General features: G+C 41.9%; 2 protein-coding genes across 10 annotated transcripts in view; one reads left to right on the top strand and one right to left on the bottom strand.

Moving 5' to 3' along the window:
• TMEM202 (transmembrane protein 202) overlaps window positions 1–22,691 on the bottom strand; it is a 125,812-nt gene that overhangs the window by 65,898 nt on the left and 37,223 nt on the right. The window lies entirely within an intron of this gene.
• CELF6 (CUGBP Elav-like family member 6) overlaps window positions 19,058–22,691 on the top strand; it is a 29,286-nt gene continuing 25,652 nt past the window's right edge. For 6 of the 7 annotated variants that reach the window (XM_084968916.1, XM_084968917.1, XM_084968911.1 and 3 more), the window contains exon 1: window positions 19,284–19,629. Coding sequence is in view for 4 of the 7 variants with exons in the window: in XM_084968911.1 (XP_084825037.1) it covers window positions 19,368–19,629 (262 nt within the window). In the remaining 3 variants the exon portion in view is untranslated. Of the gene's footprint in view, window positions 19,630–22,691 lie in introns of all 7 variants that reach the window. The other variant, XM_003128507.6, reaches the window with a different exon arrangement.

Consider the following 22,691-nt stretch of genomic DNA (forward strand, 5'->3'; position numbering starts at 1 on the left):
AGGTCACTAAGACCCCCAAGGCCCCTGTAAACAGAAGACATAGGGGACCAAAGAAGTCCTGGGAAGTGGCAGGGGCTCCAGCCCCAACCTGTTCACAGAAGAGCCCCTCCTCTGTGCATGCTTATAAACTTCCCTCTCCTACAGCTTTTCCTCTGCTTTAGGTTTCTTGTTACTTCAGTTTCACACAACCATCATTAAATACTGAATGTATACCATGGTCTTCACAATGTGGTAGGTGTTGAATTTGAAGGACTTGGTTCCCCAGATGCCCTGGTCAACTTCTCAAAATGGCAGCAACTTCTACCCCTCTTCCCATCCCTTTTCAGTCCAGTAGCATCTTCTCAGAGAATTTATGGCACAGGAGAGACAATGAGAGGAAAACCCTTGGGGGACCAAGAGGTGGGCATGTGGCTCTGGAAGAGGGTCTTTGCACAGTGACCAGTTTTCCCTAGGAGGTGGACCCTGACTGCCCCCTAGTGGTTTCATGTTCAGAATTGACAGTGCAGCCCAGAGGCTGAGGCAATAACAGACAGCAGCTGTTTGAGATAAGAATTTCTTTGAACATTATCTCAGTGATTTTACCTGGTCCTGGGGTAGAAGGGCAATGGAGAGGTCCTAGGCGTTTCTTTCAGAAAGGTACCAATTTGTGGATCCAGCAACTTAGGGAAAGCAGGTAAGAAAAGGGATCTCAGTAAAATATGGTCCTTAAAGAGTATTCTTCAGTCCCTCAATCATGCTTCTTTGGGGCCCAGTTGGAGGTGCACCAGCCCTGCCTTCTTGCACTGTTACTATAGCGACAGGGTGGACACCTCTGCAGAATCCTCTAGGGAACACAGTATTCACACAGCTCAGGTGACTCTGGCCGCTGTGTTCTCCCTACACCACCAGGGGGCGTGGAAGTGCCTGGACTGATTCCTGGCTCTAGTTAGCGATCTTAGAGCACAAAGGGCCTCCCCCTGCTCGCCTGTGACTCTCCTAAGGATGCAAAGCAACCTTAATGGGAACCTCAGTAAAGGAGTGAATGGAAGCTGAGAGGACATTCAGCACTAGCTCCCTGGGTGGAGCTGAAGTGTTCCAAGCTCCCCTCCCTTCTTGGAAATCTGGTGTTTTGAGGTACACCTCAGTGGTTTAGGGCAGGGATAGGATAGCCCAGGACTTGAAAGCACTGCTCCACAGCACCTGTGCTGTGGTACACAGCAACGGGTGAGGAAAGTTGAATGATGGGGAAAAGCGAAAAGGGGATTATATAGATAAAGACTGAATTTAATTAATATTACATGCTTGGTGGCAACACTGTTTACACTCCAAAGTTTAGATTTTTATGGTTTTCGTCAATTATCACTTGTAAGATTTATCAGTACAGGCTGTGACAGTTGTGTATTGTGTATTTTTTTTCCAATAAGAAAGAAAATAAGTGGGAATTGGGTACTCTGTCTTAAAATCATTCTGTATTTTTTCTTTTATAAACTTAAACTGAAAGTATAGTATCCTTTTGTATCATTAATAAATATATAAATATATATTAACTAACTTCAGTGACTATTATTCAGTGAAACATTCACTTGATTTTTTTTATATATACATACCTCTCTGTATGTGTATATATATATATATATGTTTATATCTTCACAGTTGTCTTTAAAAATCCTTTTTGAAGCAGTTGTATGTGTGTGAATATTCCTGCATTTTTCAGTGAGATTTTTTAAAAATGAAATTGTCCATGAACCTTGCTTATTTTCACAGTAATTACTTATTCTAACCACATCCATGTTAGGTCTTCCCTTCCACAGTAAGAACATTTATTTCAAATGTTTCAAACAGGAAAGTGTAGAAATAAAATAGTAAACAATATAACCACCAGTCAGCTTTATCACATCAGTCATTGTATTTACTTCAGATTTGTTTTCTTCTTAAGAGACGAAATGTTAGGTATGCCCCCCCTTTCCTAGGTCCATTCTCTTGCTTCCCAAAATAACCACTTTCTGGAATTTATTTTAAATCTCATTTCCTCTAGAATAACTGATACTTAGCTATGATTTTTCTTCATTGCTAATAAATTCTTTATGGCTCACTTCCTAGCAAATTAGGAAAGGATGTTTTGGAAGCCACTCAAAAAAGGGGGAGTTTGTGTGTGTTTGTGTGTGTATGTGTGTAGGGAGACCAGCTGGCAGGCAGACCCAGGCTGGGAAGCAGGCTATCTGTGCTATGTTGATGTGTTGCTGAAGTTAAGAGAGCAGGCTGAGGATATTTGGATAACTGTTATAAAAGAGAAGATATTTAAGAAGAAAATATTAAACTATTCAAATGTTTATGTGTTTGCTGTGTCAGTCATAGTTAAATGCACTTGGTTGGGAGGGAGGCACGATTAAGATGGCAGAATAGAAGGACTGGAGCTCAACTTCTCTCCTAAAAATAACAAAATTACAACTAAATGCTGAGCAATCTTCAATCGAATGGACTGGAAACTCTCAAAAAGACATCCTACTCCAGAAAACAAAGAGGAGGCCACATCAAGAGGTAGGAGGGACGATTATAGGATATAAGCAATCCCATACCTCCTGGGTGGGAAGCCCCACAGACTGGAAAGTAACTGTATTACAGAGACTCACCTATAGGAGGAAGAGTTCTGAGCCCCATATCAAGTCCCCATGCCTGGGAATCTGGCATCAGGAGAAAGAGCCCCTGGTGCATCTGGCATGAAGGCCAGTGGGGCTTGTGTGCAGGAGCTCCATGGAACTGGGGGAAATGGAGACCCCATTCCTAAAAGGTGCACACACACTTTCACATGCACTGGGTCCCAGGGCAAAGCAAAGTCTCCATAGGAATCTGGGTCAAACCTGACCAGTTCTTGGAGGATCTCCTGGGAAAACAGGGATTAATGTGGCATGTTGTGGGGGAAGGACATTGGAAGCAAAGCTCTTGGGAATATTCATCAGCATGCTTTTCTCTGGAGATGGCCACTTGGGAAAATCTGGCCCCACTCATTTGAGAAGCCCCAGGCCAAACAACAATCCAGGTGGGATCACAGCCCCACCCATCAGTAAACAGGTTGCCAAAAGACCCCCCAGGCACACAGCCGCCTCTAATCTCACCCAGAGACAAAGCCCCACCCACCAGAAGGATAGGAATCAGCTCCACCTACCAGTGGGCAGGGACCAGTCCCTCCCATCAGGAAGGCTACAGCAAGCCCCCTGTACCAACTTCAGCCACAAGGGGGGCAGATACCAGAAGTAAGAGAGGATACAACTCTTATTATCTGTAAAAAAGTCACCACACCAAAACCTATAAAAATGAAAAGACAGAGAACTATAACTCAGATAAGGGAGAAAGAAAAAATCCCAGAAAAACAGCTAAGTGATCTAGAGATTCTCAACCTCCAGGAAAAAGACATTAGACTGTTGATGCTGAAGATGATGTGAGACATTGGAAATAAACTGGAGGCAAAGATGGATAACTTACAGGAAACACTGAGCAAAGAGATACAAGATATAAAACTTAAGTGAGAAGAGATGCAAAATACAATAACAAATAAAAAATTCATTAGAAGCAGCCAACAGCAGAATACAGGAGGCAGAAGAACAAATAAGCGAGGTGGAGGACAGATTAGTGGAAATCACGGATGTGGAACGGAAAAGAGAAAAAAGATTGAAAACGAAGAGAGTCTCAGAGAACTCTGGGACAAGAATAAACGCATCAACATCCAATTATAGGGGTGCCAGAAGGAGAATAGAGAGAAAGGGACAGAAAAAATATTTGAAGAGATAATAGCTGAAAACTTCCCTAACATGAGAAAGGAACCACTCACTCAAATCCAGAAAGCATAATGAGTACCATATAAAATAAATCCAAGGAGGAACACCTCGAGACACATATTAATCAAGCTGACCAAAATTAAAGACAAAGAAAAAATCCTGAAAGCAGCTAGGGAAAAGAAAGAAATAATATACAAGGGAACCCCAATAAGGTTATCAGCTAATTTTTCAGCAGAAACCCTGCAGGCCAGAAGGGGGTAGCATGATATACTTAATGTGATGAAGGGAAAAACCTCCAACCAAGGTTACTTTACCCAGCAAGGTTCTCATTAAGATTTGAAGGAGAAATCAAAAGCTTTACAGATAAGCATAAGCTAAGAGAATTCAGCCACACTAAACCAGCTTTACAACAAATACTAAAGGAACTTCTCTAGGCAGAAAAGAAAAGGCCACAACCAGAAACAAAAATACCACAAGTGACAAGGCTCACCAGTAAAGGTATATATACAATAAAGATACAAAATCATCCATGCACAATTATGCCACCAAAATCAGAAATCATGAGAATAGGAGAGTACAAATACAGGACACTGGAGATGCACTTGCAATTAAGAGACCAACAACTTAAGACAATCTCATGTATATATAGACTCTTACATCAAAACTTCAGAGTAACTGGTTGGATGTTAATTTAATCCTCATCACAATCAGTGAGGTAGGTATCAATATAATTCTCACCTGATAGATGAGGAAACAGACATAAGTTAAATGACTTGTTCCTGGTTACACAGCTAGGCCGGGTCAGGATTTGTGCTTAGGGATTGTGGATCCAAGCTCATCTTGTTAATTCTAGCCATACTGCACCTGGCCATCAGCTGCCGCCCCACACTAACCCAGGCATCTTCCTGGGCTTGAACACCACACTCTGACACACAGCTAAAGCTGGGTACTTAACTATATCTAGGCTTGAGTCTACTTCCTTCCACTTTTCAAAACTTCCCAACAAATGGTTCCTTTCTTTCAGCACACACACACCATCTCCCTTATCTTTAAACTCTCTGTCCTGCTTTTTCTCAGTCAAGTTGCCTGAAACAGCTGCAAATTTGTCTCCATTTCTTGACTTCCCATTCAGTCCCCAGGAAGGCTGTTCTCAACAATAACCTACATGTTGCCAAGCCAAGGGACATTTCTCATTAAGTAAAATATCACCTGACCCTTTCTTGCATTGTGAGATTTTGATTACTCCTTGGAAATTCTTTCTTAGATTTCTGTGACACCATCTTTCCCTGAGTTTCCTCCTACATCTTTCATGATTTTTTTCTCAACCTGCATCACTGACTCCTCAAGCAAACTCTCGCCCGCAGCTAGTCATGTTTTTAAGGGTTTTTCCTTTTTCCTCTTCTCTACCTTCTTCTCAACAATCTCAGTCACACTCAAAGAAGACTTCAGCTATATCTATATCCTCTGAGCTCCAGACTCATATACTGCAGATCACATGAAGCTTATGAACCAGGAGTTCCCCTTGTGGCTCAGTGGGTTATGAACCCAGCAAGTATCCATGAGAATGCAGGTTCAATTCCTGGGTTCACTCAGTGGGTTAAGGATCCAGCATTGCCGTGAGCTGTGGTGTAGGTTGTAGACTTGGCTCAGATCTCACGTGGCTGTGGCTGAGGCTGTGGCTGTGGCCGTGGCTGTGGCCAGAAACTGCAGCTCCAATTCAACCCCTAGCCTGGGAACTTCCACATGATGCACATTCGGCCCTCCAAAGCAAAAAATAATAATAAGCCCATGGGCCAGACATTTCATCATCTTCCTAGCCCCTACCCTACTTCTGTACCACTATTTTGCTAGTCATTTGAGCAAAAATCTAGGGAATCCTCTTTAACTCCTTCCTACCTATCATAATTAATTACCTTCTAATCTTTCACCAAGTCATGTCCACTCTATATCAATAACTGTTAGAGCCATTTACTCCTCTCCATCTTCACAGCCACTCTCTTTTGGCCTATTACATCTTCCCTGAACTTGGAATGTACTCCTGATACACCTGCCTCAAGTCATCTTTTTTTAGGGCCGTACCCATAGCATATGGAAGTTCCCAGGCCAGGGGTCTAATTGGAGCTGCAGCTGTCAGCCTACACCACGGCCACAGCAATGCAGGATCTGAGCTGCATCTGCGACCTACACCACAGCTCACAGCAATGCTGAATACTTAACCCACTGAGCAAGGCCAGGGGTCAAACCCATGTTCTCATGGATACTAGTCAGATTCATTTCTGCAGAGCCACAAAGGGAACTTCTCAAGTCACCTTTTTAAGCTGAAGTCAGATTATATCAATTTCCTGCTTTTAATTTTTCCAAGCTGCTCCCTTGTCTAATTCACTCGGCAGGTTATGTTAGTCTCCCACTTCAAATGAAGTGTCTCTTGAGCTCTCCATTATCACTTCCTGACACATTATATTAGTCAAGACTCCTTTAGTTGCAAGGAAACAACTCAAACTGGCTTAAATAAAAATAAATGAATAAATAAATAAATAACATTGCTTCATGTAACAACAGTCAACAATTACATGACTCTAGGAATAAATCTAATAAAGGACAAAAAATTTATATGGGTGTTCCAGTAATGGCTCAGTGGTTAACAAACCCAGTTTGATCCCTGGCCTTGCTCAGTGGGTTAAGGATCTGGTGATGCTGTTAGCTGTGGTGTAGGTCACAGATGCAGCTTGGATCCCACATTGCCATGGTTGTGGCGTAGGCTGGTGGCTACAGCTCCAATTGGATCCCTATCCTGGGAACCTCCATATGTCACGGGTATGGCCCTAAAAAGACAAAAAGACCAAAAAAAAAAAAAAAGAGAGAGAGAGAGACATAAAAAATTTATATAGAAAATTATTAAAAATTTCAGAGACACATAAGTCTTTTTAAAAGAAGACCCAGATGTAGATATGAAATATGTTCATGAATCAGAAGACTCAATATTGTAAGGACTTTAAGGTGACCTGTAGATTCAATGTGACACCAATTAAAATCCAAATTTTATTTTTTTCTTAACCTAAGGAATAACAGTTTGTTCAAAGTACTAACAGCAATGTTATTGGTTATGATACCTTATGAAATGCTATAAAGCATGGGAGGGGGAGATTGGGAATAGTCTAAGGTTCTTGTACTACTGTGAAGCAGTACAATGTTACTTGAAAATGGACTTGGATAGGGAGTTCCTGTTGTGGTGCAGTGGAAATGAATCTGACTAGTATCCATGAGGATGTGGGTTTGATCCCTGGCCTCCTTCAGTGGGTTGGGGATCCATTGTTGCTGTGAGCTGTGGTGTAGGTCACAGATGTGGCTTGGATCTGGCATTGCTGTGGCTGTGTAGGCCAGCAGCTGTAGCTCCGATTTGACCCCTAGCCTTGGAAATTCCATATGCTGTGAGTGCAGCCATAAAAAGGAAAAAAAGGTAGACTTGGATAAATTGGAAATAAATGTATTGTACAAACCCTAAAAGGGCAACCACTAAAGTGCAAAAAGAAGTATAATTGATATCCTAAGAAAGGAAAGAAGATGGAAACATAAAATGCTCAGTTAAAAGTAAAAAAGGCAGAAAGAGAGTAGAAGATAAAAAAAAGGAACAAAGCAAAAGGGCAACAAATGGAAAAGGGTAACAAATATGTTAGTAATCCAGCTTTATTAATAATTACTTTAAACATAAGTGGTCTATATACACCAACTGAAAGACAGATTGTCTGAGTGGATAAAAAAGCAACACCCGGAGTTCCCGTCGTGGCACAGTGGTTAACGAATCCGACTAGGAACCATGAGGTTGCGGGTTCGGTCCCTGCCCTTGCTCAGTGGGTTGACGATCCGGCGTTGCCGTGAGCTGTGGTGTAGGTTGCAGCGCGGCTCGGATCCCATGTTGCTGTGGCTCTGGCGTAGGCCGGTGGCTACAGCTCCGATTCGACCCCTAGCCTGGGAACCTCCATATGCCATGGGAGTGGCCCAAGAAATGGCAAAAAGACAAAAAAAAAAATTATAAAAAAAAAATTAAAAAAAAAGCAACACCCAACTACATGCTGTCTATAAGAAACCTGCTATAAACATAAAGACAAGATGGATTACATGTAAAGGGATGGAGAAAGATGTTTCATGATGCACTAATCAAAAGAAAGCTGGAGTAGCTATGTTCATTTCAGACAGAGACAACTTCAAAGCAAGGAAAATGGTCAGGGGTCAAAAGGGGACATTACATATACCACCCAAGGCAATCTGTAGATTTAATGTAATCCCTATCAAATTACCCATAACATTTTTTTTTACCAACAAACAAATAATCCAAAAATCTGTATGGAACTATAGAAGACCCAAAAATGCCAAAGCAATCCTAAGGACAAATAACAAAGCTGGAAGCATAACCCTCCCAAACTTCAGACAATAGTACAAAGCTACAATAATCAAAACAGCATTGTATTGGCACAAAAACAGAATATAGATCAATGGAACAGAATAGGGAGCCTAGATATAAACCCACATGCCCACAGTCAATTAATCTTCGACAAAGGAGGCAAGAATATACAATGGAGAAAAGGTCTATAGACAGTAGTGTTGGGAAAGCTGGATAGCTGCATATAAATCAATAAAGTTAGAACACTCCCTCACACCACATACAAAAAGAAACTCAAAATGGCTTAAAGTCTTGGAGTTCCCGTCATGGCACAGTGGAAACGAATCTGACTACAAACCATGAGGTTTTGGGTTTGATCCCTGGACTCACTCAGTGGGTTAAGGATCCAGTGTTGCCATGAGCTGTGGTATAGGTCACAGATGTGGCTCAGATCCCTCGTTGCTGTGGCTGTGGTGTAGGCCAGCAGCTGCAGCTCTGATTCAACCCCTAGCCTGGGAACCTCCATATGCCATGGGTGCAGTCCTTTAAAAAAAATGGCTCAAAGTCTTCAATATAAGACATGATACCATAAACCTCCAAAAATAAACACATGGAATCTAATCAAACTTATGTTTTTGCACAGTTAAGGAAGCCATAAATAAAATGAAAAAATTAACTACAGAAGTGGAGAAAAATATTTGTAAATGATGCAACTGACAATGGCTTCATTTTCAAAAAGCACAAACAGCTCTTACAACTCAAAACCAACAAAAATAACCCAATTGAAAAGTGGGCAGAACACCTAAAGATTTCTCCAAGAAAAACATACAGACAGCAATAGGCACATGAAAATATATTCAATATCTCTAATTATTAGAGAAATGCAAATCAAAACTACAATAAAGTACCACCTCCCACCAGTCAAAATGGCCATCATTAAAGAGTCTACAGATAGCAAGTGCTAGAAATGGTGTGGAGAAAAGAGAACCCTCTTATGCTGTTGGTGGGAATGTAAATTGGTACAGTCACTATGAAAAACAGTATGGAGGTTCCTTAAAGAAGTATAAATAAAGTTGCCATATGATCCAATGATCCCATTTCTGGGCATATATCCAGAGAAATATATGAAAGAATTTGAAAGAATACATGCATCCCTATGTCCATTACAGCATTATTTACAATATCTAAGTCATGGAAGCCACCTAAATGTCTAACAACAGATGAATAAAGAAGATGTGGTGCGATGGAATACTACTCTGCCATAAAAAAGAATGAAATAATGCTATCTGCAGCAACATGATGGACCTAGAGATTATCATACTAAGTAAATCAGAAAAATATAAATACCATATGATAGCACTTACATGTGGAGTCTAAAATATGATACAGATTAATTTGTTTACAAAACAGAAATAGACACACAGACATAGAAAACAAACTTATGATTACCAAAGGGAAAAGGGACTGGGGGAGGAATAAATGAGGAGTTTAGAAGTAGCAGATACAAAATACTATATATAAAATAGATAAACAACAAGGTCCTACTGTACTACACAGGGAACTAATATCCTGGAACAAGGCATAATGGCAAATAATATGAAAAAGAATATATATTTAACTGAATCACTTTGCTGTACATCAGAAACTAATGCAACATTGCAAATCAATTATACTTCAATAAAAAATAAAAATTAAGGGAGACATTATATAATGATAAAGGGATCAATTCTCCAAGAAGACATAATCCTTAATGTGTATGCCCTAACAATACAGCATAAAATACATGAGGGAAAAATTTATAAAATTGCAAGGAGAAATAGACAAATCCGCTATTCAATTTTTTTTTTTTTTTGTCTTTTTGCCTTTTCTAGGGCTGCTCCCGTGGCATACGGAGGTTCCCAGGCTAGGGGTCTAATCGGAGCCACAGCTTCCAGCCTACGCCAGAGTCACAGCAACGTGGGATCCGAGCCGCATCTGCAACCTACACCACAGCTCACAGCAACACCGGATCCTTAACTCACTGAGCAAGGCCAAGGATCAAACCTTCAACCTTGTGGTTCCTAGTCAGATCGTTAACCACTGAGCCACAATGGGAACTCCCTGCTCAGTAATTAACAAACACAGCAGGTAGAAAATTAGTACTGACATAATTTTTTTTTTTTTTTTGCTTTTTCAGGCTATAACCATGGCATATGAAAGTTCCCAGGCTAGGGGTCTAATTGGAGCTACAGCTGCCAGCCCATACCACAGCCACAGCAACGTCAGATCTGAGCCACATGTGCGACCTATATCATAGCTCATGGCAACGCCAAACCGTTATCCCACTGAAAAAGGCCAGGGATGGAACCCATAATCTCATGGTTTCTACTTGGATTTGTTTCCACTGCACTATGACAGGAACTCCAGTACTGACATAATTGACCTGAACAACACCATGAATCAAGTGGATCTATACATTCCTCTCAAGTTCACATGGAACATTCACCAAGATAGACCATGTTTTGGAGCATGAAACACACCTTAACAAATTAAAAAGACTGAAATCATACAATATATGCTCTTAGACCACAATGGAATTAAACTAGAATAACAGAAATATAGCCAGAAAAATCTACAGATAATTGTAAATTACATAACATGCTTCTTCTGAGTAACATTTGGGTCAAAAAAAATCTCAAGAAAAAAAATTTTTAATATTTTAAACTAGGAGTTCCTGTCATGACTCAGCAGTCAAAGAACCCAACTAGCATCCATGAGGATGCGGTTTCGATCCCTGGCCTTGCTCAGTGGGTTAAGGATCCAGTGTTGCTGTGAGCTGTGGTGTAGGTCACAGAGGTGGCTCAGATCCCTCGTTGCTGTGGCTGTGGTGTAGGCTGGCGGCTAAGCTCTGATTGGACCGCTAGCCTAGGAACCTCCATATGCTGTGGATGTGGCCCTAAAAAGACAAAATAAAAAATTAATTAATTAATTAAATATTTAAAACTAAATAAATATGAAAATACAATGTATCAAAATTTTTGAGATGCAGTAAAAGCAGTGTAGAAATGTACCGCATTAGGAGTTCCTGTCACAGCTTAGTGGTTAACGAACCTGACTAGTATCCACGAGGACGCAGGTTAGATTCCTGGCATTGCTGTGAGCTGTGGTGCGGGTCACAGATGCAGCTCGGGTCCCGAGTTGCTGTGGTTGTGGTGTAGGCTGGCAGCTGCTGCTTGACCCCTAGCCTGGGAACCTCCATATGTTGCAGGTGTGGCGCTAAAAAGACAAAAAAAAAAAAAAAAGTACAGCATTAAATGTATATGTGTGTGTGTATATATGTACACGAGAACATAGAACTAATTTCATAGTTCTGTGGGAACTATGAAATTTTATATTTATATATTTATATTTTATATCTTAGTTCACAGGGATCTAAATACGTTTTAAAGGAATGATCTAAAATCAATAATCTAGAGTTCTCGTCATGGTGCAGTGGAAACGAATCCAACCAGGAACCATGAGGTTGTGGGTTCCATCCCTGGCCTCGCTCAGTAGGTTAAGGATCTGGTGTTGCTGTGAGCTGTGGTGTAGGTTGCAGATGTGGCCCGGATCTGGCGTTGCTGTGGCTCTGGTGTAGGCAAACAGCTGTAGCTCCGATTAGACACCTCACCTGGGAAACCTCCATATGCCATGGGGGCGGCCCTAAAAAGACAAAAAGAAAAAAAAAAAAGAAAAAAGAAAACAATAAAATCAATAATCTAGGCTTTCAACCTGAAGAAACTAGAAAAAATTTAATCCAATGTAAGCAGAAAAAGAAAATAGTAAAAATTAAAGCAGAAATAAATAAAATGAAAAAAACAGAAGTAAACAGAAAAAAACAACAAAAGCAAATGCTGGTTCTTTCAAAATATCAACAGAGGGAGTTCCTGCCATGGCTCATCAGTAATGAACCTGATTAGTATCCGCAAGGATGTGAGTTTGATCCCTGGCCTCACTCAGTGTGTTAAGGATCCAGCATTGCCATGAGCTGTGATATAAGTCGCAGATGCAGCTCACACCCGGCATTGCTGTGGCTGTGGTATAGGCCTGTAGCTACAGCTCTGATTTGACCCCTAGCCTGGGAACTTCCATATGCTGCAGGTGCAGCCCTAAAAAGACAAGAACAAAACAAAACAATAGAATCAATAAACCTTGAGAGTAATTAAAAGTCTCAACAGAAGTTCCCTTGTAGTGCAGCAGGTTAAAATCTGGCATTGTCATACCAGTGGCTAGGGTCGCTGCTGTGGTGCAGGTTCAATCCCTGGTCCGGGAGCTTTTGCGTGCTGAGGGTAAGGCAAAAAAGAAAAAAAAGGCTAAAATTTAGCAGATTGACTATTACAAGTGTTAACAAGAATATAGAAGAAGTTGAATTCTCATGCACTGCTAGTGAGAATATAATATACAACAGTCACTTTGGAAAATGATTTGATAGTTTCTTAAAAAGCTAAAAACATGCCTATGGACATTCCACTCCTCGGCATTGACCCAAGAGGAAAGGAAATACATGTCCATAAAAAGACTTGCACAGGAGTGTTCATAGCAGCTTTGCTTGTAATAACCCCAAACTGGAAACAATCCAAATGTCCATCATAAGGTAAATGGATTAACAAAGGGTGGTTTATAAATACAATAGAACACTACTTTCCAATAAAAAGGAGTAAACTGTTGATGTATACAACAACATGGGTAAATCTAAAAATAATTTAAGTGAAAGGAGCTAGAAAAAGAATACACACAGTAAGATTCCATTTGCATAAAACTATAGACAGTGTGAACTAATCTAGAGTGACAAAAAACATATCAGTGGTTGCTTGGGGATGGAAGAAGCAGGGAGGAACAGAAAGAAGAAATTACATAGGAGCACAATTAAGCCTTTGACTTTGATGGATGTAGTCACTATCTTGGTTGTGGTGATGATTTCGTGGACTCAAATGTCAAATTTTATCAAATGATATACTCATAATACTGTATGTATGTTTCACTATATTCAGTTATATAACAATGAAGCTATTTTAGAACAAGATATTGCCCTAAAAACTCACAAATACTATCATTTGCATATAAACCAATATGTATTCAGCATCTGTGTAGGAGAAAGGGAAGGGAAGGCAATGAAGGGTCTAAAAACCCTGAGAATAGAACTCCCAAATCATTGACGGAAGTAAATGGTAAGTACAATCTGAGAATAGTGCAAAAACTGGGAGGAATCATGAAGACTCAATTTGAAAGTGCATACAAAGGAACTCCAATAATTGTTGGAGATGTTGAAGGGGGATGAACCCTATAACGTCTTGATGCCAACAAATCAAAACCTACTTCCAGGACAAAGCCTAAACTGGGGAAAAACTGATGGGAGCAGAATCCAAACAGAGCTGGGTAGGGACATCAAGGGCAAAAGGAGAAGGGCGTGGTAAAAATGGATGGGACAGTAGAAGATGCAGATCTCAGATGTCAGAGTTTATTTATTTTTCTCTTCTTTAAAGAAAAATAAAGAAAATTCTAAAGCTTTAGAGATAAAAAAATCTGTTCTTCTTATTGCTCCTCATAAACAGAAAAACTCACTGCACTTAGACATTAGCAATTGAAGCTGATCTCAATTAAATCTCATTTATAATCACTATAAAAAAGAAGAGAATAAGAATTACAGCAATGTCCATATTGACAATGAAAGCATGATGGAAAGATTTACCCAGAAAGAGAAAAAACAAAACAAAACAATCAGAAGAAAACCATTAAGAAAATAAAATAAGTTATTTTAAAAATCAGTATAAGTAAGAATTGGAAAAATCAGATATGCGATAATTGGAAAAAGTAAATATTTTAAAAGGTAAGGTTATAAAACTCAGAAAAACAAATAAACAGAAAGTTATTTCTGAAATGAAAAGTAAACTAGAAGGAACACAAGAGAAAATAACAATGCTTTATATCTTCAAACAAGATTAAATGGAGGAACTTCAAAAGCAGTAGTTCTTAATTGTGTTTGTAAGCACTTTGAATCAACAGGGCTCACACATTTAAAACACATTTATGCCTAGGCCCCATCCCAGCAATTCTGATTCAATTAGTTTAGGCTGGCTGTGGCTGTAGCAATGTACTCCTTTCCCCCCCCATCATCAAAGTAGTGTCAGGGAGGTCGAATGGAGAACTGGGACATTCATTCCCACCTAACATTAACAAATTCTCTTTCTGTGGGTTCACTGGAGACCACATGAGTCTCCTCTCCCTCCATCCAATAGTAATAAGACATTACTTCCCTCCCATTCTGTAATTCAGTCATGAGACATTACTTCCCTCCTATTTAGGGTCGTCTTAGCAGAGATTTAGTAGGAAATGCAAACTTAAACCCCTACCTGTCAGTAACAAGCCAGTGTCACTGATTCTCAACTAGTGTAGGATCAAAGAAGACTGTAAAAAATAGAAAATTTAAGTATTCAGAGTATCGTAATAACATATTCAGAGCGTGATAATAGGCACCGACATTGAGATGACACAGATGTTGGAATTATCTACCAAATATTTTAAAGAAGCCATCATAAAATGCTTTAACAAAAAAATAGAAAGTCTCAGCAAATAAATAGAAGATATAAATAAGAACCAAATAGAAACTTTAGAACTGAAAAATACAACTAAAATCAAAATCTCACTGGATGGGCCTGACATCATAATTTAGATAAGAGAGGAAAGAATCACTGAACTTGAAGACAGAATATAACTTATCCAATATGAACAAGAGAGAAAATACACCAAAAAAAAATTTAACAGAGTCTCAGGATTCTATGGGATTATAACAAAAGATTCTTGTCATTACACTTCTGAAGAAAAAGGAGAAAGATGAAGGGGATGAAAAAGTACTTGAATGGCTAAAACTGTCCAAATTTAGCAAACCCCAAACACCATAAAGCCTAAGAAATCCACTTCAAGACACCTCATAATCAAACTTCTAAAAACTAAAGATAGAGAATTGAAAAAGCAGCAAGAAAGAAAGGACATCTTACCTATTTGGGAAGAATAATTTGAATGACAATAGATTTCTCATCAGAAACTGTGAAGGCCATAAAGAAGTGGCATATTTTTAAAGTGCTGGAAGAAGATAACTGTCAGGCAGCAAAAATACCCTTCAGGAAGAAAGGGAAAAATTGAGATATTTTAGGATGAAGGAAAACGTAGGGAATTTGTCACCAGAACAACCACCTTAAAAGAATGGCTAAAGAAGTTGTTAAAAGGTAAAGGAAATGATAAAAGAAGGAATTCTGTATTATCTGTAAGGAGAAAAAAACAATGGAGAGAAGAAAATATGGGTAAATATAATAGGCTTTAATGTCCCCTCCTTTTGAATTTTCCAAGTTGTTTTTTTTTAATAATACTGACGTGATTTAAAAATGTGTAGAAGACATAGTTAAGACAATTATATTATAAATGAGGAAAGATAAAAAGACTTAAAGGTAGGTACATTTTCTATACTTCACTCAAAATGGTAAAATGTCAACATCAGTAAACTTTGATGTGTATGTATAATGTACCCAGAATAAGGAACGAGTACCCCTTAGGAAGATAGAAGAAAGAAAACAGAAATGAAGGACAGAGAAGACAAAAAAATTGAGTGCAGATATAAGCCCAAACATATTGATAATTACATTAAATGTAAACGGTCTAAATACAAAAATTAAAAGACAAAGACTGATGGCCTGAATTGTTAAAAGGACCCAACCATACGTAGTTTGAAGAAACTCACTTCAAATATAATAGTCTACATAAGTTGAAAATAATAAGATGGAAAAACATAGGCTATGTAACACTAACCAAAAGAAGGCTATATTAATATCAGATAAAGTAGATGTCAGAGCAAGAAATTTGTCAAAAACAGAGAATGATGGAGTCCCTGTAGTGGCTCAGTGGAAATGAATCTGACTAGGAACCATAAGGTTGCAGTTGGATCCTTGGCCTTGCTCAGTGGGTTAAGGATCCGGCGTTGCTGTGAGCTGTAGTGTAGGTCGCAGACGCGGCTCGGATCCCATGTTGCTGCAGCTGTGGCATAGGTCAGTGGCTATAGCTCTGATTTGACCCCTAGCCTGGAAACCTCCATATGCTGCAGGTGTGGCCCTAAAAAGCAAAACGAAAAACACAAAAAAACCCCCCAAAAAAAACAGAGAATGAGGGGTTCCCATCATGGCTCAGTGGAAATGAATCTGACTAGTATCCAGGAGGACGTAGTTATTTTTTTTATGTTTTATTTTTGCTTTTTAGGGCCACACCCAAGGCATATGGAGGTTCACAGGCTAGGGATCGAATCAGAGTCATAGCCGCTGGCCTACATCACAGCCACAGCAATGCAGGATCCAAGCCATGTCTGTGACCTACACCACAGCTCATAGCAATGCCAGATCCTTAACCCACTGAGGAAGGCCAGGGATTGAACCTGAAACCTCATGGTTCCTAGTTGGATTCATTTCCACTGTGCCATGACGGTAACTCCAGGAAGACATAGGTCTGCTCCCTGGCCTCACTCAATGGGTTAAGTATCTAGCTGTGCTGTGAGCTTTGGTATAGGTCGCAGATTGGGTTCGGATCTGACATTGCTGTGGCTGTGATTTAGGCCAGCAGCTACAGCTCCAATTCGACCCCTAGCCTGGGAACCTCCATGTGCCATGGGTGCAGCCCTAAAAAGACAAAAAACAAACAAACAGAAAGAAAAAAACAGAATGACATTACATAATGATAAAAGAGTCAATCCACTGAGTTCCCTTGTGGTGCAGTGGGTTAAGGATCCTGAGTTGTCACTGCTATGGCGAAGATTTGGTCTTTGGCTGGGGAACTTCCACATGCAACAAGTGTGGGCAACATAAAAAAAGGGGAGGCACACCAAAAAGACATAGCAATCCTAAATGTGTATGCACCAACCAAGTTGCAAAATATGTGAAGAATAAGCTAAGAGAACTGAAAGGAGAAATAGATACAATCACAATTACAGTTGAGACTTCAACACCCCTCTCTCAACAGCTGTTAAAATAAATAGCCATGAAGTCATCAAAGAAACAGAACTCAATGGCACGATCAACCAAGAGGACATTATCAGCATTTATAGAACACTCCACCCAGCAACATCAGAATATACATTTTTTTTCCTATTTTTGTCCTTTTTAGGGTGGCACCTGAAGCATATGGAGGTTCCCAGGCTAGGGGTCTAATCAGAGCTGTTGCCCCAGCCTACGCCAGAGCCACAGTAACACCAGATCTGAGCCTCGTCTATGACCTACACCTCAGCTCACGGCAATGATGGATCCTTAACCCACTGAGAGAGGCCAGAGATTGAACCCACAACCTCATGGTTCCTGGTCGGATTTGTTTCTGCTGTACCACGATGGGAACTCCAGAATATACATTTTTTTCGTGCACCAAAAACACATTCACTAAGATAGATCATAATCGGAGGATGATACCTCAACAAATGTAAAAGAACTAAAATCATACAAAGTATGTTCTCTAACCAAAATGGATTCAAACTATAAATCAATAACAGAAAGAGAACAGGAAAATCTCCAAACACTTGGAAATTAAACAATACATTTATAAATAATCCATGGCTCAAAAAGGAAGTTTCAAAGAAATTAAAAACTACATTGAGCTCATTAAAAATGAAATGTTCTGGTAACCAGTCCCATGATCAGGTAATTAGAAGAAATAACTTTTATGAAAAGACGAAAAATGATTTTTAAAAAAAATCATAGTTCATTTCTGAACTTGAATATCTCTCTAAGACATTTTGTTGATTCCAATTGCTACGCTGCTCTTGAGAATTTTCTTGAAATAGTCAATGGAGAGAGGTTAGCAATTTTACTGAAAGAAGGCCAGAAAATTTTTTTGAAGTAAACATATAATTTATGAATTATTTATCTTTATTGTATTACTTCTCTGTCCAGACATCACCAGCCCATCAAGAGAATACTCAGACATGAGCAAGAGTAATAAAATTCCATCAGCTCTGATATTTTGCCAACTTTCAGCATATAAAAACAGTTTTACACGTATTTTTCACTTTTATGAAGTTGTATTTGTGAAAATAAGTGAACATATTTTATTTAACAAATTGTAACTTTATATATTTTAAGTATTTATACACACGATATGTCTATTTCCATTTCTTATCTTGCCCTGTGCCCAGCTGTTGGAGGTGGGCCTGGTCCTAACCTCCTTGACCTCAGACCCTCAGCTTCCTTTTCCAGAAAAGGAGGATAACACTCCCGAGCTCACGGAATTGGGATCAACTAGGCACCTGAGCAAATACGGTTAATGTAAGTTTCCTTACTCTCCAGAGGAGGAATTCATGTTAAATAAGTCTTTTGGAGTTTCTGTTTTGTTTTTCTTTCTTAAAATTTATTTTTTATTTTTTAGAGATTCAGGGGAGACAAAAGTGTTTGAGGCTCGTGGCTACAAAAGTGGTTGAAGACACCCAAGAGAGAGCCGTGTGACGGGGCAGGGTGGGGTGGGATCAGCTGGGAGGAACTGGCTTTTAGTAGTGGGAATGGAGACGAGGAATCCCCAATCCACCCCCGCAGGAAATGCTACAGTGATTGGAGGTGTGTATGCCTGTGTGTGCCGGTGTGAGGTGGGGGTTAGCTCTGACTCCCGCAGACATCACCACGCATGACGAAGCTACTTCCCCCTCACGCGGTCCAAGGCGCACAAGCGCGATCCACCGCCACGCCCGCACACACTCCAACACACACAGGGCATCCGAGGGTCCGGTTGCCATGGCGAGCAGGAGCGCGTGAGCCCAGGCGCCCCTCCCGCCCTCAGCCGAGCCCGGTCAACTCCAACTCTGATTGGTCGCTGCTTCCTCATTATGCAAATCATTTGCGTAGACCCGGCGGCCAGCTACCTTACGTCATCAAGCACGGGGGCTGGGGCTCGGGGCTCAGCTCCGAGAGAGCTCGGGCGGGAGCCCAGAGAGCGCCGCGCGGGGACCTCAAGCCAGACCCCAGCGTCCCGCCGCCTCGGCCTGGGCCTGCCCCGCCCCCTGCCCCGCCCCTTTCCAGCCCGCCCCACCCCCTCTACGCCCTTCCACCCGGACCCCGCCCCCTGTGCAGCTACCCCCCGCCCTCGCTGCCTGGGACCCGCCCCCTCCCCCCCTGGCCCTCGCCACCGGTCCAGGGAGGGGACGGCGGGACAGGCGGGACCGGCGGGACAGGCGGGACCGGCGGGAGGGCGGACCGGGCGGGGATATGGCCGCGGCGCCCGGAGGGTCTGCGCCGCCCGCCGGCCCCGGCCCACGCCTGGGTTTCAGCACCGCGGACAGCGGCGTCGGCATGAGCGGGCTAAACCCCGGTCCTGCCGTGCCCATGAAGGACCACGACGCCATCAAGCTCTTCGTGGGGCAGATCCCGCGGGGCTTGGACGAGCAGGACCTCAAGCCGCTGTTCGAGGAGTTCGGCCGAATCTACGAGCTGACGGTGCTGAAGGACCGGCTCACCGGCCTCCACAAAGGTGCGCGGGGTCAGCCCAGCCCAGCCCAGGCCAGCCCAGCCCTGCCCAGCCCAGCCCAGCCCCAATCCGATTAGAGTGCGGCCCAGCCCAAATCCCAGCCTCAATCGCAGCCGCAACCCTAGCCCTACCTACAGCCAGTCCAACAGCAGTCCAATTCTAGCCCACTTCAGCCCAGTCTTCTCCCTATATCACAGACCCTCCAACCCAGAATTTTCTGACATCTTCACTCTGATTATCACTCTGGTCCCCTGACATGTTCTTCACTCTAATCTCCACCTCTCTACCCTTCACCTCACACATCCCAACAGTCCCTGCCTTTCAGTTGGACTTCCCTTCATCCTACCCATCAGACATCTCAAATTCTGGAATCTGGAAATTTATTCCACCTTCTTTTGATATTCCAAACCCTGGACCCAGTCATTCCTGAACCACCATCCTCCCCTCTGGTGCCATCCCACTCAGGCCTAACCAACTTAACACATATTTTGAACTTTCACCCCTCATTCTGGCCTCCAAGACTAGCCAATCCCTAGAGACTTCCTTTGATTCAGACTGCCAACCTAAAGCCTGATAGACCTAAATTCTCTCCTCCTTCAGAACCCAGGCCTGGCTAAGTCACAAAATCCAATTCCCCTCCAAGGAGGCTCTCAGCTCCAAATTCCACCTTCATGTTAACAATAACCCCAATCTCTACTACTCCCATCCAGAATCCCAATACTCTCTCCCTCTTCTGATTTGAATCTGACCTCAGTTGGGAACTCCAGCCACCTTGTGCCCTGTCATCTCAGGTTTCCTCTCAGCTGAACCCATGCTTGTTTCACCCTCCGGTGTCACCACTCCTCTGCCACGTATCTGTCCCTTCCCAATCCTCTTTATGGCCTTCTGTTTTCCCTCCCTCACAGGCTGATCTTGGACCAGAGCCTCAGGGTGGGTCAGGTTCAAGAGGCAGTAAGGGGTCTTCTCCCTACCCTTGCTAGAGAGATAGAGGCACCACCGTCCTGTCCAACCACACCCCTTTCTTCTTGTAGGGCGAGGGAGGAGGCTTGTTTACATGCAGAAAAGTCTGTCCAGGCTGGGCTGGAGTAAGAGAGCCAGAGTCACATGTCACACATGAGCAGGGGAAGGAAATGATTTGAGAAGAAAATACCTTTTTCTCTCCCTACCTTCACTGTGCTGCAGTTTCAGGGTTTGGGTGGGGGAGGGTCTCTAACTATCCCCCATGATCTTTCTAGGAGAGAAGTGGTAGGCCCTGGATAATAGCTAAATGTACTTTCCTAAGGGCTGAAAGCTGGAATCAGGCTGTCATCTTTTTGCCTGGGAGGCTTTGGGGAATTTCTAGGCACATTACTGTAGGTGCTACAGGAAAATGCCCATAAAACATCTGGGACCAGCTATGTAGCAGTGCATCTTCTACCCTATGGGGTGGGGTCACTTTTAAAGGTGCATGAAAAGGACAAGACCACACCATCCAGCTACTTGGCTCTCCACCTATCCATAACAACTTATTTTCCTATTTTTTAGACATTTATTTCACTATGCAAGTACAAGCTAATCTTTCTAGGCCATCTGTACAGTACAGGAAGTGTACAGAATACCTTTAATTCTCACTCTTCTCACTTAAACACCATCAGAGTCTGAACTATTCCCTTATCCTTTCTCTTTCTCTCCACTTAGCTTTAATTATTTCCAGGTTTTTTTTTTCATTCATCTGTCCTTCAAGCCATGCTCCTCTGTCTTTCTATCCCTCTGTTCTTCCACTCCCTATCCCAGGTAGTCACATAGGACTCCTTTAGCCTTTCAGACAGCAGCCCAGTCCTGCCCAGTTCTCATGTCAGCTAATACAGCTATGGCAGAAGATGGAGCAGAGATGTAAGAGGGATCAGATGTTTGGTGATTTATCTCCAAACCAACCCACAACTCCTGAAGGTGGGACTGCCTTGCAAGATCATTGAGGAAGGTCTTCAAGTCAACATGTACCCACCCCTCCCCAGAAACAGTGACATCTAAAAGCTGGAGTAACTTATTTGCCTTTTGATGGCTGAATACAGAGAGGGCAGCCACAGTGCTTTGAAAAAAAGCTCAGCCTAAGAGTTTGGAGATTTCAAACCCTATCCTGCCACTTACACACTCTCTGGGCTTCAGTTTCCCTATTGATAAGAATTTGTGGAGTACCCTGGTGGCCTAGTGGTTAAGGATTTGGCATTGTCACTATTGTGGCTAGGGTTAGATCAATCCCTGGCCCAGGATCTTCCATGTGCTGCAGGCACACCCCTGCCCACTCCTCCAAAAAGTTTGTCTCAGAAATTCTCTAAGGTCGCTTTAACCCAGTGAATGCGGATATCCACCCTCCTTAAGGGGGCAGCCACCTAGAAGTAATTGGAGAAAAAGTTCCTATTTGCCTTTCTAGTCTGCTGAGGTCTAAGTGGAAGACTGCACCAAGCTCCTGCTGGCTTTCCATATCCACTTTCTCTTCCTTCAGTCTTTCTTCTTCCTATACTCAGAAGCCTTTTTTTTTTTTTTTTGGAAAAGACAGACCTAATGTCACAACCCTGCTTCAAACCTTTCAGTCGCTCCATTGTTGCAAGGAAAATGTTCAAAATCCAGACTATGATGAGGTTATAGATGAGCTGATCCTTGCATACCATACGGGCCACTCTGCCCCCAGTTACCAATTTCCAACCATACTAGCCTTCCATCTGTTTCTTCAACACACTGAATTCTTCACTCAGTCCGTCATATGTACTATTTCCTCAGCCTGAAATAATCACCACCCTTTTTGTCACCTCGTTAACCCCTGTTTGTTACTGAGAACTCAGAGTGTTCTTTGAGACATTCCTTAACCCTGTGGACTCAGTTACATCCCCTTTATGATCCTTTACATAATCCAAATGAGGGCAGGGAATGTGTCTGTCTTATTGCCACTCTACCCCCAAGCCCATCATAATGTCCCACCATAATAAATATTCAATAGATCTTTTCTGAACGAGTGAGTGCTCAATGACTTTTGGAAAGGAAGAAATCTTGGCCCTGTGCTTCCTAGCAGGCTATGGGTTCTAAGGCTG

The sequence above is a fragment of the Sus scrofa genome, chromosome 7 (assembly GCF_054392235.1).
Source record: "Sus scrofa isolate SSC_HxYL_T2T_F1_AM1 chromosome 7, Sscrofa_HxYL_maternal_Yorkshire_Landrace_v2.0, whole genome shotgun sequence".
NCBI classification, from domain to species: Eukaryota; Metazoa; Chordata; class Mammalia; order Artiodactyla; family Suidae; genus Sus; species Sus scrofa.